The sequence below is a fragment of the Pteronotus mesoamericanus genome, unplaced genomic scaffold (assembly GCF_021234165.1).
Source record: "Pteronotus mesoamericanus isolate MK-2021 breed Mesoamerican mustached bat unplaced genomic scaffold, CSHL_Meso_final contig_78, whole genome shotgun sequence".
Lineage (NCBI taxonomy): Eukaryota > Metazoa > Chordata > Mammalia > Chiroptera > Mormoopidae > Pteronotus > Pteronotus mesoamericanus.
In genome coordinates, this window is record NW_026555258.1 from 6,037,223 (window position 1) to 6,052,830 (window position 15,608).

General features: G+C 58.6%; 1 protein-coding gene across 1 annotated transcript; it reads left to right on the forward strand.

Moving 5' to 3' along the window:
• Positions 1 to 8,917: 8,917 nt before the first annotated feature.
• PTGES2 (prostaglandin E synthase 2) lies at positions 8,918 to 13,874 on the forward strand. Its single transcript, XM_054584865.1, has 7 exons — positions 8,918 to 9,240; positions 10,434 to 10,631; positions 11,341 to 11,399; positions 11,769 to 11,918; positions 12,189 to 12,389; positions 12,492 to 12,609; positions 13,340 to 13,874. The coding sequence occupies exons 1-7, from the start codon at positions 8,971 to 8,973 to the stop codon at positions 13,460 to 13,462; spliced, it is 1,119 nt and encodes a 372-aa protein (XP_054440840.1). The 5' UTR covers positions 8,918 to 8,970; the 3' UTR covers positions 13,463 to 13,874.
• Positions 13,875 to 15,608: the final 1,734 nt, after the last annotated feature.

Sequence of the window (15,608 nt, forward strand, 5' to 3'; positions counted from 1 at the left end):
TCCTGCCTCTCAGAAGAGACAGGGAAGGGTGGGGCACCTAAAAGTGGAAAGGACGTAGTGTATTTCCGGAGGTCTCAAAGCCCAGCTCCTGGCCCTCTAGGGCCCCAGGACAACCCCGGCACGGGGGAAACCCTCCTCGGAGCCAATCTGGAAGGGCTGCCCCCTGGGGCGGCCCCTCCCCTCTCCCGTGCCCCATCTGCAGGAGGGCACCTGAACCGAAGCGGATCCCTGCGGACTTGGCCCTTCCAGTGCGCCCAGTGGGCAGAGACCCCACGTGGGGTGCTCCTGCTGCACACGTGGCTGCTCAGCGAAAGCATGGAGGCTGCAGTCCCGGCTGCATCCCGGTGCGGGGATGGCGAGGGGCGCGCACCTGCGCTGGGTGAGGGGCTGGGGTCTGGAGGCCAGCTCTCCACCGGACTGCTCTGGACACCAGGTGCTTTGGGTCACAGGGAGCGCAGGGACGTGGCCTTGTCCTTCAGAGGTGGCTGAGACCATTCACCATCTCTGGCCGCAGCCTGGGTCCGTGGCGTCCAGTGGCCCCGGCCTGGGTCCCTCGATGCGTTCTTGCCACGGCCAATCACGGCTGTGTCCTGCAGAGCAGTTTCCTCCCTGGGCGGGGGCCGGGGGCTGTCCCCGGGGGTCAGTGATGGGTCCCAGCCCCTGGGCCGTGTCTCCCAGATGTCACCATGAGGGCGGAGGCTGTCTGGACGCCTGACCTGAGGCTGGGCTGAGGGTTCGCTGGCCTCAGGAAACTGACAGGGACCTCATTGGCTCTACCCTCCTGCTGCTCAGCCTGGGCTCCGGGTCAGCGGGTGCCGAGGGAGGGCGCTTTGGATGGGGCTCTGAGCTGGTGTGCAGGGTGCAGCCTCGGCCATCCCGAGGCAGAGAGGCCCCCCCCCCGGCCCCTGCCCTGCCTGCCTGTTTGGGTGACGAAATGGCAGGAAGTGGAGATGGACAAAGCTTCAAGGATGTTGCCACCAAAGCTCTCACGCCGTGGCCACCCTTACCCCCACTAGCAGGTCCAGGGGCTCCACCCCCGCTACTCTCTTTGACCTTAAAAGGCATCTTCAAGTCTTCGGTGACTATTGGGTGTGGGAGAGACTGACAGCTGAGCCCCAGAGAATTTTAACTAGGAGACGGGCAGTGCCCTGGATCACCAAGGAGTCGCTGGATGGACTAGTCTAGGCTCTTCAAGTCAGGGATCCGAGTAGCCAGTGCTCCCTGCGATGACTGGGGCGGTGGGTAGGAAGGGTCTGCAGCATGAGAGAGCCAGGGCCAGGTGCGGGAGGGGAGGTGGCCCAGGCCAGGGGCGCCGCTGGAATCCTGGCTCCTCCAGGTGCCTGCTGACTTCTGCCCACCCCTGCGCCCCGCCAGTGCCCCTCTCGGTAGCAACAGCCGCGCTGCAGACTCTGAGGCCATGCACACGCTGCACACAAGGGCGGTCTCCACAGGAGGTCATCTCAGAGTTTCCCTCCGTCCTCATCTCTGCGTGGTCTTGCCCTTGACCGACACCTGCTGAAGGTCGTCTCATCATTTCTTCCTCACCTGGCTGCCTCCGGCCTTCTGTCCTGGCCCGGACCTGGGTGCTGGGCTGGCTGGAGCTGGAGGGCAGAGGTTTGGCCGAGGCTTCTTGCCTTCTGCCTCAGGAAGAGAGAGGTCCTCGCAGGCTAGGCTGGGGTTAAAGGCACCAAGCCGTGTCCACCCTCCTCAGAGTCCAGCAGGGCTTCGGTGGGAGGGTCAGCTCAACACGCACACCTGCCTCACAGATGCTGAGAAGGTACCGGGAGGGCAGGTGAGGAGCGTGGGGTAGGCTCCCGTTTGGACTCAGGCGGACTCTCAGGGCTTCAGGCCAGACAGGACCCTGGCTGTCCCCTTCTTCGCCCGCCCCCTTCCCACGGGGGCTGGGCACCTATCTGGCCCAGTGGGGGACTCTCGGGTTCACCCTGGCCAGAGCTGGGGGCAGTCCCTGGGCCCCAGGGCTCTCAGAATGGCCAGCACTACACTTGTGGCGCCTGCTTCCCCTTGGCCCCCCTCTTGGTTCCCAAGGGGTGGTCCTGCAGGACCACCCCACCAGCTTCCCCCTCCCTCTTTAGGAGCTGCAAACGTCCCCAGTGGGGCCACAGCAAGCCACACAGAAGCCTTGGGGCCAAGCCCTTCCTGGGATGGCTGGGCCTTCCAAGTCCCACTCTGGGTCCCTTTAGCAATGACAGGAACTTAATGCCACCCACATGTGGGGTTGTCTATGGCAAGAAGCCAGGAGAAACCCGGCGCCCCCGTCCCCGCTGTGTCTGGCAGGTGGCTCTCCACTCTCCACATGCCCCAGAGGTGAGGTTCCCAGGGACCACCGTGGCCGGTTCTCCCACGCAGGGCCCCGGGCCCTGCGCCTGGCCTAATCCCCCCAGGAAAGCAGCCAAGTATCCTCTGTGCTAATTGCATCTGAGGAGTCCCTTCTAAGCCCGTGGACTGGTTTCCGGAAGCTTGTGAGCAGTGTTCAGCCCGGCCACGGATGACGGGTGGTTGGGGGAGCAGCAGCACCCTCTGACTTGGCGGAAGGGCTGGCGAGAGGTCCCCGGGCAGCGGGTGACTAGGCTTCTCAGAGCCCGGGCAGCACCGAGGAGCAGCTTTCAGGCAGATGCCTCAGGAGGCCAGTCACAGCAGCAAGACCTCTTGGCGTCCACGGATGGGCCCTCCTTAGCCACGGCAGGACCAAACACCCAGGAAGGGGAAGGCCTGTGCCCCTGGGGCCTTGGCTTGATTCTCTAGTTTCCAGAAGCAGCTCTCCAGCCCCCACACCCCATGGCTCATGCTGGGGCTCGCCAGGGCTCACCTGAGCACTCCTTGGCTCCTGTCCCTTCCCCCTGGAGGGGCCCCTGCTCATGGAAAAAGCTCTGAAAGGCATCCCCTCCCATACAGCCCGTTACACACCCGCTGGATTCCTCCCACTAGCGGGGTCCACTGGGCAGTGGGCAGTAGGTTCCACCACACGAGGTCTGGGCCCCAGACGGTCTCTTGGTTCTGGGGCTTGGGTGCCTGGCCCAAGCATGCCTCTTAGAGGGGTGCTTCTGCCTCTCACCCTAGGTGGGAGGATCCATGAGGACCACGAGGCGGGGACTGGAGGCCACTGCTCTGAGCAGAGTCTGCAGTGGGCTTCAGGCAACCAGCTGGTGGTGGGTGGATGCTCCCAGGTCACTGCCTTGCCCCATGCTCCCTGGGCCCACGGCTGGGTGTCTATTGGACGCCACCAAGGCAGCTTATGTGAGGAGGGGTCTGCCTCTCACAACAGCCTGTTTCTGTCTTTGTACCCTGAGAGCCCAGCACACACTAGGAGAGTGCCCAGTCCAGGGGGCAGGGTTAAATGAGAACAATGTCTGAGAGGCGCTCAGGCTCCTGCCTGGGTCCTCCCTTTTGCCCCTCCCCATTCTTCTCAGTGGTTGAGGAAGGTAGGGGTCCCAGCTGGGCTCCTCCTGGGCACGCACTAAGTGCTCATTTCAGATGGGATGGGGTCTGTGGCTGAGCCTTTCCCTCTCGGGAAGGGGCGTCATGAGCAAGATTTGACAGGCAGTAAGTAGGACAAGGTCAGGCTTTGAAGGGAGAGCATGTCCACCTTCACAAGAAGAAGGGGCCGACCTGGGCCAGTGAAGAGTAGGGCGAGGGACAGGCTGGGGCAGCCCCGGCTGGAGAGTAGAGAAGGGGAGGCTGCTTGGGAGGGGTACTGCTCTGCAAGGGCAGGCAGGGAGGGGTGGCTTGTCTTCCGGTGGCCTGAGAGGACCTTGGTGAGGATCTGTCTGAACAGCCATCTTGGCTGGACAGTAGTCTGGGCATTCTGGAGGGCTTCCCTTCACCAGAACACCAGATCTCACAGGAAACAGACTCTAACGCCCTGCTGCGCTCACAATAAACAAGGGACATGCACAGCTTTCATTGTGTGTTTTATAATGAGAAAGGCTCAAAGTCATGAGCAAAGTGTCCAAAGTGACATTTTAGAAACCACAGAATAGCCCTGCCTGGCGTGGCTCAGTGGAGTGAGCACCAGCCTGCGAATCGAAGAGCTGCCTGTTCAATTCCCAGTGTAGGGCACATGCCTGGGTTGCAAGCCAGGTTCCCAGGAGGGGGTGCAAGAGGCAACCACACAGTGATGTTTCTCTCCCTCTTTCCCTTCCCCTCTGTCTAAAAATAAATAAATAAAATCTAAAAAAAAGAAACCACAGAATAAATCCAAAGAAAATACAAGAAAGGAGTAAATAACTTCTGAAGAGCAGAAATTAATATAAGAGAAATATACAATAGGAATATCAAAGCAAAAAGTTGACTCTTGGAAAAGTCTAGGTAGAAATTTGGAAAAATCATAAGCAGAAATTTGGAAAAATTTCTCAACAAAGATATGAGACATGAATAGAAGTAGGAATTTTTAAAAGGCTATAACTATAGATTCTATAAACATTAAAGGGTAAGAGAATGCTATAGTTAATGAACTGGGAAGTTTCCCAGCATACTGTAATTTATGGATTCAAGAAGTAAAAGAGTGTCCCTATAACATCATAGAAATTGGCATGTTATTAACAAATCTTCCCACAGAGTACACCAGCCATGCACTAGAGACTGCACATATTCAAAGTGCACAATTACACGAGTTTTTAAAAATAAACTTTTAAGTTTCAGATTTACGGAAAAATTGTGAACATAGTTTGCAGAATTCCCATGTAACTGGAATTGTTTTATTATTAACATTTTATATCAGTAATGATACATGTTACAATTAATGAACCACTACTGATGGATTATTTTTAACTAAAGTCCATACTTTATTCAGATTTTTTTGATTTGTATACAATGCCCTTTTCTTGTGCCAGGGCCCCATCTGATCCTGTGTTACATTTAGTTGTTCCATTTCTGGAGGCTCTTCTTGGCTGTGACAGCTGTTCAGACTTGACTGGGTTTTGATGATCCTGACAGTATTGAGGGACACTGGTCCCATATTTTGTATAGAATGTCCCTCTATGGGGACTTGCCAGGTATTTTTCTCATGATTAGAATGGGCTCATGTTTTAGGAGGAAAGTCACAGAGGTAAAGCGCCACTTGCATCGTACCCTATCAAGGTCACATGCTATCCACGTGGCTGATCACTGCTGATGTTGACCTTGACCCCCTGGCAGAGGTGTGCTGTCAGGTGTCTCCGCTGTAAGGTTACTCTCCTCCCCCTCTGCACACTGTTCTCTGGGGAAGGAAGTCGCCCTGCAGGGCCCAGAGCTACGGGGAGGGGGTTGCGCTCCGCCTCCTAGAGGGCCGGGTGGCTACATAAATTATTTGGAATTCTCCTGCCCGGGAGATTTGTCTTCTCCTGATTTATTTGTTAAGTCAATCATTTATTTGTATCAGAATGGGCATGTGGGTATTTATTTTATACTTTGGGTTATAATCCTGGTGCTTTTGACATACCTCCTTCATTGTGGTTTTTCAGAAATTTGGTAAGTTTTGGCAATATAATGCCCACAAAACCAAGACCACGACCATGACAGTGACCCTGTTCACCACCCCCGAGATTCCTCGTGCCCCTTCCCTCCTCTCCTCTCCACCACACATCCCTACCCCACCCCCAAGCAACCCCCAATCTGCTGTCACCATATGTTTGTATTTTCTAGTTTTATGTAAGTAGAACCAAATAGTATATAATCTTTACTGTCTGGCCTCTTTCATTCAGCCTGATTATTTTGAGGTTCATCTCTTCAGTAGGTTCTGAATGAGACGAAGGGGCAGTGGGACACTTGGGTAGAACCCCCTGGGGTCACAGGGTCAAGAGAAGTGGGGAGTGGGGACTGAGCAGTCAGGGAGGGTGAAGAGGCTGACAGCACTCCTGGTTCTCCCTTGCGGAAGGAGAAATTGGTGGGTGGGACAGATAGCCAGCTGGGTGGTTGTGCCAGAACCGAAGTGGGTTCCCTGGCGGGCATCCTTCCTGACCCAGAGGCAGTTACAAACCCAGGCCTGGAGTCAGGATAGGGCTGACCTGAATCCACAGGCTAGGTACCCCTGACAAAGATGGCAAAAGAAACCAGGGGAGGGAGGGAAAAGGTGGCTGAGGTTGTGTGCATGTGGCCTGGAAGGGTCAAGCCCAAATCCTGAAGAAGCCGATTCTTAAGAGGCAGGGCTGCAGAAGAGAGGATGAAGGAGACAGAGAAGCATGTTCAGAGGGGTCAGTTTAAAAAGACAAGAGGCCCAGAATGATGTCACTTGTGCTAAGCCCACATCACCAAACTGAGATCCGATACCTAACCTAATTTTGATCGCAATCTTCCCCAGAAATGTAATCTTAACTGGGTCAATCTGGCATTTCCGGGTCAGCAGTAATGAGGTAATACTCTCTTCTGTCCCTGCCCTGTCTTCTGCCGGAAAAAGTCTCCCATTTTGTTCTTGTTAGATGGGATGCTACCTAATTCATGAATCACTAATTAAAACCAGTTTGATCTTTCAATTCACTCAGCTTTGTTTTTCAAAAGATATAAGGGGGGGTAGGGTGCAGTCTGTCATAGAGCCATAGAAGGCCATGTATACTCAGACCCAGGAGGAGGCTGGCCACCAGATACTGAGGGCAGGTCACAGAAGTCGTAGCCTGGCACAGAGCTTATGGGCTGGCCAGACCTGGGCTATGCCTGGACAGAGGCTCCTTCCCTCATCCATGTGAGAACCCTGGACCTGAGCCACCTGTCCCGATGCCCCACAGCAAGAGGGAAGAGCACAGCGATCCCTGGACTTGCTTGGCCACAGCTGGCTCCCCAGGCCCGAGGTCCCCTGGGCATTAAGCAGGGCTGTGCTCCGCGCTGGCCACTGACAGGAGGCCTGGCTAGGACGCATCAGTAAGAGGCAGGGTAGGAGGGCAGTGAGCCCTGGCCACATGCCAAGGGGCATGGGCCTGCCCCGACGTCCTGCCCACTCTTGGCCAGGAGAACAAAGGGAGAACTTCCCCACGTATTTTTGGTGGAGGGGCTGGTCACTGGGTTTCCTTCCTATTACTTGGCAAAGCTGGAGCGGCTGCCAGGTGGGCAAAAAATAGGGGCCTCTAAGGCAAGGACCTCACTAGCCTCCAGCTTCTCCTCATTAATTTTCCCACTTATCCCTGACACCTCTCAAGGCAGGAGACACGAATAATTATTTTTATTTTACAGAAGGGAAAACAGGATGGAGAAGGTAAAAAGAGTGCTGATGGTTCTCTCTTCATAAGCCACATCTCGACCCTTATCTTACCCCCACGCGGGCGGGGCTGTGCACGCGACAGGCTGCTTTGTAAGCAAGTTACATTCGCCTGGGCTCCAGAACACACCGGTAAAGGTGGCTGAGGATGCTGACTCCGCAGGGCACGCGCGCCCTCCCAGGCAGCCCCCACTGCGGAAGGTCCACAAGACCCGCCCCCTCGGGAGCCTCCGTCCCCAAAAGGACTGAGCGTCCCCAAAAGTGGCTGGAACAAATCCAAGAGCGCGAGTGTCTATGAAGCGGCCTCAGCTCCCCCATTTGTAAAACGGGGCCGGCTGCCCACAGTTCTCGAATGCTGCAGCTTCCGGGTACCCAACTCGCAGGTGCTCGTTCTGAACTCCGAGACGGCGCCTGCAGCCGCAACGCACCCAGGGGCGGGGAACGGGGATGGGAGGGCTCCGTGGTCGATTCCAAACCCCTAACCCGGCCCCGCCCCTCCCAAGGGGAAAGCAAAGGTCGCTTCAGCAGTCTGCGAGTCACCTGCTTCCCTGAAGCCATCGTCCTTGCCTTTTGCGCCGGCCTCTACCGACAGGCCCACGTCCCCGTAGGAGCCCGACATTGCCGGCTCGGGCTCCGCAAGGACCGCGCGATGAGGGAACGCGGAGACCCTCACGCGGACAGAGGGCCCCGGGCGAAAGATGCAGACCGCGGGGGAAAGGTGTCACCAGAGGAGTGGAACCGCGAGGCCTAGGGCTGCGGGGAGGCCGGAGCCCCGCCCCGAAGGCCGGTACCAACTGGCCCGAGAGCCGCCTCTCACAAGACTTCTCCCCCAAGGACCGAGCCCCGCCCCCCGCCCAACACCCCGCACCTGCGGCAGCTAGGCTCTGGCACAAACCCGGCAGATCTCTGTCCCCGCCCCGCCATCAGACTCCACCCCTCCTGACGCACAGCCTGTCTCGCTCTCGGATCTTCGCCTGCTCCCGGATCTACCGCCCCTTTCCCGGCCTCCGGGCGGGGCCACCCTGGGGCTGCCCGCCGAGAAGCCTAGGTGGTGGAGGCTCGGGCGCTCAGCCAGGGCTAGCCAGCCCGGCAGAGGGCCGGAGCAGACTGGGACCCCCATTCAGCCCCTATTCTGCCCCATCCTACCTCTGGGAACTTGTGAGTGGGAGAGCCGGGGTCTGGGCGAAATCTTAGACACATGGTTTCTTTAGGTCCCCAATGTGTACGGAAGTTTTTATGGTTCTGGTCATAGGAGAAACGGTGCAGCGGGGCGGTAGGGCAGAAAGAGCCTGTGTCCCTGGCGTCCGCTGTTGGTGAGGTATGGCCATTTCCGCAGCCCATAAGGAGCTGAAGCCGTAACTCCTTGACACTCCGAAAGGTTTAGTTTCTTTCGATTGGGTGCATGAGGAAGAAATTACCACATATTACAGATGATGTTGGGGGCTCAGAGGCGACACCGGAAGCTACGTGATCGAGTCGAGGCTAGCGACCGGGTATTCCCTGCATTCGGCCCGGGTCACCGCCAAGTTCCGTTACATCTACATGTTCAGGAGCCTGGGAATTTAGCGACTCCCAGACATCCCCGGATGTGTTTCTGCGGCTCTGCTGCGTGTCTGAAAGCTAGGCACCGGGCAAATACGCCCCAACCCGCGAGGGCTATTCCTCCCCACTCGGCGTCACTGTCACCCCGGCAACCTGCTGAGCGCCGGAGACCTGGCCCTTTAAGGGAACCCTAAACCCGGAGGTCTTAGTTTCGCGCTCCCGCCCGCGGCGCCGGCAGAGTGAACATGGCCCAGGCTGCACGGGTGCTGTGGCCCGGCGGGCGCGCTCTGGCCTGGAGGCTGTGTGGTAACCCGGCGCTCGGATTACCCGTGCAGAGCCGAGCTGGCTTTGCGGGAGCGGCGGGAGGCCAGGGCCCTGCAGCCATCGTACCCAAGGGGAGCCGCCGGCTGCTGGGGGCGGCGGCTCTGGCCCTCGGGGGCGCCATGGGGCTGTACTACACCACGCGTTGGCACCTGCACTCCCAGGACCTCCGCGCCGAGCGCTCGGCCGCGCAGGTAAGCCCGGGCTGGACCGATCCGCACACGGATAGGGACGCTGGGGTCAGCGTCGAACGTTGGTACTTCTGGAAGCGGCAGGGTCAGGAATCGCCCCCGCTGTCCCCTTGCGACCTTGGGCGAGTGACTTGGTTTTGACTCCGAGCCCTCAGCTTCACAGTCTTCGTCTGTGAAATGGGGCTGCTACTGATGCCTCCTAACTACAATTGTTGCCTTTGTCTTAAGATTGTTTTTCTAACTTATTTAAAGACTTTTTCAGGGAAAAATTTTGAGGTCACAGAAGAGGGAAAGAAAACCTCTTTGCCTCTTTATCCCATTCCAAATACTGAGGTTGTGTATGTATTTATTAGTATTATTATTAGCATCTTTATGGAACCCATGACCCTTAGACTCCAGGTCCTGAGACAGGAAGGGACACGGCAGTGTCTCCCCACCCAGGTAGTGGCTCAGCTGCCCTAGTAATGCTTTGTGCATGGCACCAGCACAGTCCTTACTTTGCTGCAGCTGCCACCATCCGTCCACAGGTGCTTTTTCCTGGACCCAGGGGGACAAGGGGTGGGTGGGAGGGGAGTAGAGGTCTCTCTATCTCCCTGCTCTTCTCCACGGTCCAGCCTTAGTTTCCCATCTGAGCGCTGAGGGCAATGGACTGGAGCTCATCTGGGCCCTTCCTGCTGAACATGCAGGATCCATGATCCAGACCCAAGGCCCTGAGACAGCCCTTCCTCCTTGGAGACTGGAGGTAGACCACACTCTGGCCAAAGCTGGGCAACTGTCTGGGTTGCACCTCTGCCCCTGCACCCAGAGGTCCCTGGGGTTGGGGGAGTGGGGATGTGCACTCTGAGTTGAGACAATTACTCTGCATCTGGGAGGGCACTCCTGTGGGTGCCTGCTGTCCCCTCGGGACAAGAGGAAGAGGACAAGCGTCTTTCCAGTGTAGGACAGAGACCAGAAGATTCCTTCTGCACAGACTACACTTCCTGTCTGGAAAGCACCCTGGATTCGGGCTGAGCCTGGGCCGTCACTGCAGGAGCCTGCTCCCCACCTCCCTGTATCCCCTTTCTCCCGGCCCCCCGCCCCCATTCCTCCCAGTGTTCACAGGGTCATCTTAGAAGACTCCCCTAGGAACCAAGTTTGCTTAGGGGCAGGCCTGGGGACCAGGCCTCAGAAGCCTCCTCCCTCTGCTCCCCACCCAGCTCTCCTTGTCTGACCGCCTGCAGCTGACTCTGTACCAGTACAAAACATGTCCCTTCTGCAGCAAGGTCCGCGCCTTCCTCGACTTCCACGCCCTGCCCTACCAGGTGGTGGAGGTGAACCCTGTGCGTAGGGCCGAGATCAAGTTCTCCTCCTACAGGAAGGTGCCCATCCTGCTGGCCCAGGAAGGAGAGAGCCTGGTGAGCTCCAGGAGCGCCCTACCATGTCCTGGGTCGTCCTGGAATATCCCCTGAGTAGATATCCCCTTTGCAGCCCTGGAAGCAACTTGGGCTCTTGGCCTCAGCTGAGAATTAGAGGGGAAAGTAGTTGGTATACAGTAGATGCCCAGGAAATGCAAGCTGCCCTCCTGCTGCCCCATCACCAAACACCAGCCAGGTCTGAGGGATGCACACAGAGCCCCACAGAGCTTATCAGTGTGGGTTCTGAAATGAGGGTGGTCTGGGTTCAAGGTGTGGCCCTGCCCCTCACCAGCTGTGTGACTCGGGGCTAATCACTTAGCCTCTCTGGGGCTTCTCCAGTCAACAGAGGACCATACGCTCCAGGTTGCAGGGAATGCCCGGCCCAGTGCTTGGCTGCTAGTGTGTAGCTTCTGGAGTCCACCCTGCTCCTCAGTGCCCTGGAGGCCAGGCCGGTGCCGCAGGCAGGGCCCGGACCCTGGGTCCTCCCACACCCTCCTCCCCATTAGCTGCACTTGGATCTCCCTGAGGGCTTATCATGGGCTTCCCCGGATTGGGGACTGTATCCTGGGGGAAGGGAGAGCTCAGTGGGTGTGGGTTTTTGGGGAAAACCCCCAGGGGTGGGCCAGTTTCCAGTGGAATGCTTGGGTGCCAGTGTTGTTTAGAGCCTCCTATCCCCACCCACGATCTAAACCGACCTTCTCTCCTCTAGCAACAACTGAACGACTCCTCTGTCATCATCAGTGCCCTCAAGACCTACCTGGTGTCGGGGTAAGGAGCCCCTTGGGGCCCAGCAGGCTGCCTTTTATCCCTTCTGTCTCCACTGAGTCCTAGCAGGGAGCAGGGAGGGGCTGCTGCTTACGTTTCCAGAATGGGCCGTGGCTGTCCTACTCTGAGCCTCCCCCTCCGCTGCCCCGCACGTCTCCTCTGTCAGGGGAGTGTTCCTGGCGTCTGCCCCAAATCCCTCTTGCTGCAGGACCTCCTGTGTCACCCCCAAGAGGGTGGAAAAGTTTTGTGAGTCGGTCCTGGCTCCACCTCGGGGCCCGGTCAGGCTGGGGTGGATATGCACCCTCAGGAGGCAAGGGCTCGGTCTCCTGGAGGAGAAGGGAGTTGGGGTGAGACTCTGGATGTGTCCTGAAGGCAGCCCCTGGAAGTCATCATCACCTACTATCCACCCATGAAGGCCATGAATGACCAGGGCAAGGAGGTGACTGAGTTCTGCAACAAGTACTGGCTAATGTTAGACGAGAAGGAGGCCCAACAAATGTATGGCGGGAAGGAGGCCAGGACGTGAGTGGGGCTGGGGCTGCCCGGGAGAGGGCTGGGGGCGGGGTGGTCTTCCCCAGAGGGGCCCAGGCTGAGTGAGACACTGTGAGGGGGGAGCAACACGGGAGACCACCAGGGCTGGGGCTGAGTCTCCCTCAGGACCTGCTGCTGAGACCTCCGCTTCACATACATACACTGGGAGGTCTAGGTTGTGGGTCTGCTCTGCTCCCCACCTCCAAGGCCCTGGCCTGGGAAGCCCACCTGGCCCGCCCCCTGCCCCCCACTTTCCCGCAGGGAGGAGATGAAGTGGCGGCAGTGGGCAGATGACTGGCTGGTGCACCTGATCTCCCCCAACGTGTACCGCACGCCTGCCGAGGCCCTGGCCTCCTTCGACTACATTGTCCAGGAAGGCAAGTTCGGGGCCGTGGAGGGCGCCGTGGCCAAGTACCTGGGCGCAGCTGCCATGTTCCTCATCAGCAAGCGGCTCAAGAGCAGGTGATGGTGCGCGTGTGTGCATGTGCGTTCAACGGTTTTCCCGCCGACCTCACCTGGGCCTGGGTGGGGGCTCCCTGAGGGACTCTTCCTCTCCCTGCCCAGGCATCACCTCCAGGATGATGTGCGTGAGGATCTGTATGAGGCCGCCAACAAGTGGGTGGCGGCCGTGGGCAAAGACCGGCCCTTCATGGGGGGCCAGAAGCCGAACCTGGCTGATCTGGTGAGTGTGGTGGTGGTGGGCGGCGGGGCGGGGGGGGCGGGGGGGGGCTGGGGGGGGCCAGATGGAGCAACCTGGCTCTGGGGCAGGGAAGCCCAGGCAGGGAGAGCCCAGGTGTAGGCAATACCTCCATCTCCCAGCTCCCCCACCTCAGAGGCAGCTGGCTCCATATGTTGTCGGGGGCTGAAGGAAAACCAACTACAAGGAACTGTCTTGGTTCCAATAATGGACAGATTTAGTGGAGGGTCTGGCTTCAGGCCTGGCTGGATCCAGGGGCCCAGGTGGTATAACCAGGGCTCAGGATGCCCTGTTGCATCTCAGTTCCTTGGAGTTGGCTGCAGCCCAAGGTCAGCCTTTGTCCAGTGGTGCACCAGTCCCCCAGCTCCCAGCAAAGTCCTGCTTCCTGGTCCACGGGGAAGCGTTCCTGCAGACCGGCTGAAACACACTGATCGGCAGGCCCCGCTCTGTAGGTGGTGGGGGAGGTCTCTCAGCACCTGGGAGTCAGAGAAGGCATTTTCCCAAAGGAAACTCTGGGTGGGGAAAGGGGGCATTGCCCCAAATGGGGATGTGGGTGTGGGGCAGGTAAAACCTTGCTATAATTCAAAGCCCCACATCCAAAGTTAGCCCTTCAGCGGGGCCATGAAGCTCTCAGACGGGGGAGGTGACAGCCCCAGGGCGCACAGCTGGCAGGTGATGGGGCAGGCCTGCATGCCCGTTCTGTGCCCACGCCCAGGCAGTGTACGGCGTGCTGCGTGTGATGGAGGGCCTGGAGGCCTTCGACGACCTGATGCGCCACACCCGCATCCAGCCCTGGTACCGGCGAGTGGAGAAGGCCATCGCTGAGGCCCCCCAGTGAACTGAGCACCCTGCTGGGAGGGACTGGAAGACTGTGGAAGACTGGCTGCCTGGGACCAGAGGCCGGCACTGGGCGATGCTCTGCAGGGGTGGCAGGATCATTCTACCTCTTGTCCCCCACCTCCACCCCCACCGCATTCTGTTTCTGACACTGGACATCTGCTGGGGGACACGGCCCCCTGAGGGGCATGGAGGGGCGGCCTCCCCCGCCTCCCTGTCCTGGGCTGTCAGTGGCTGCCCTGTCTAACCCTGTGGGTGAGACTGGGATGGAGTCCCGCTCTCTGGACAAGGGAAGGAGGGATACCCTAGGTTAGGGGAGAACCGCATCCTTGGCCCTTTGGGACTCCTGTTCTTACCGACCACCCTTGGACTCTGTCTTGTTTGAAATAAAACAGTTGCTGTCCCCTTGTGGCGCTGCAGTGAGGTTTGTGGGTGCTGGTCGGGCTGGGGTGGGGGTGGCTTTGGATGGGGCCACTCCCAGCTTTGTTTGTCTAGTGTTGCTAAGTGCTACGCCTGAGGCGAAAGGCTTAGCAGGCTTCTTGTCACATAGTCCCTGGGACACCAGAAGGGAAGCTCAGAGATGGCCCAGCGTGTGGTCTCTAAGGGACTGACTGGGACTCTGGGTGGCGGTGGCCCTCTCTGAGCCTCAGTCTCCTCATCTGTCCAATGAGCATAATGATAGTGCCAATTTGAGGGTAAGTGGTGAGGGTTTGAGAACATGTAGAAGTGGCTGCCTCGGTTTCTCCCACAGGACTGGGCTGCCACCCCCCTGTTCTCGTTCCCATCATGGACATCTGTCATTGTCAGCGTGTGTCATGCTGGCTCCTTTGCGGCTGCTGAGTGCTCCTCTGCACATACAAGCACAGCCCAGCGGCCAGGCCCGCACTGGGGAGCCCTGCGGTGGCTCCCTCTCCCTGTCCCCCTGGGGGTGCTGAGCATGTAGGGCTGTGGGGACGGAGAGGAGCCCAGGCCTGAGGCCACGCCAGTCTGGCACGAGGAGCCACGGGAGCTGTCTCCGAGGGGCCAACAGGTGTCAGGGGCTCCAAGCCACCACTGTGTCCAGGAAGCTGTTCCTACATCATTGGTCAGGCCTCATGTCCCAAGGGGCCTTTGCTCCAGGGGCCTTGGGTGGCCTGTGGATGCCAGAGCGTCCCCCAGCAGGACAGGAACGAGGCCAGGAACGCCATGGGGTGCCGAAGGAGGGCCTTTCCTGCGTCCCTGCTTCCCCTGCCCCACTTTCCCTTCTCTTCACAACCAGCCTTCTGCCCTCCTCAAACCTCGCCCAGGTGACGTGGTACCTTCCCAGCTGCTAAAGGAGGCAGACATGCCTCTCCTTTGTCTCAGTCCTTCCTGCTCCTCCTGCTCAGCCCGCAATGGCATCTCGCAGCCTCGGCTTCTGCTTGAGGCCCAGTCCGACGACGAAGGAGGCTCCCGGGTGCAGGCGGTGTCCCTGCTCCCTGCCATCTCCCTCCCCTCTGCCTGTTTCCATGTCTCAGAGATGCTTTCTATTGTCTCCACATTCCGCGAAGGAGGTTATGGTTGGTGGCTGAACCATGCTGGGGACAAGGGCCTGACTCCCGACTGGGGCCTTCCCCTGCGGCTACTGCAGGCGCTCCTGCCTCAGCCTCACCGTCTACTGAATGGTCACCCTGATGAAAAGTCCAAGGACTGCGCTAGCCAGACCCCATCTCTGTGGCTGGGGCTGGAGCCTGGCTAGTCAACCCAAGACCACCATAGGGGACCCACTGAGCCCTGGTTCTTTCACTGAGCATTCCCCTCACACATACTAAAAGGTGACAACCCTGCCTCAATTTTCCTAAGTGTTCCTTGGCCTGGCCCCCTGAGCTGTTTTTCCCGTGACCACCAGAGGGCAGTAGAGGATATGAAATCCTGTAGAAGATGACAACGAGGTCCGGTGCTGCCACCTTTTGGCCCACTCCGGGACTGCATCTGCCGCGGGCAGTCATCCAGGGACTCTATGTGCCCATCCGTAAAATGGGTTTAGCAGTGCAAGAGCCTGAAGATGAGCAGGTAGGAAAACCTACATCTTCCAGGGGAAAAGGCCTCAAGCCAGGAATCCATACTTCATCTTGGTCATGCTCAGGTCCCCTATGGCCTTGATTGTAGCAGAAGGCCTGAGGTGGAAC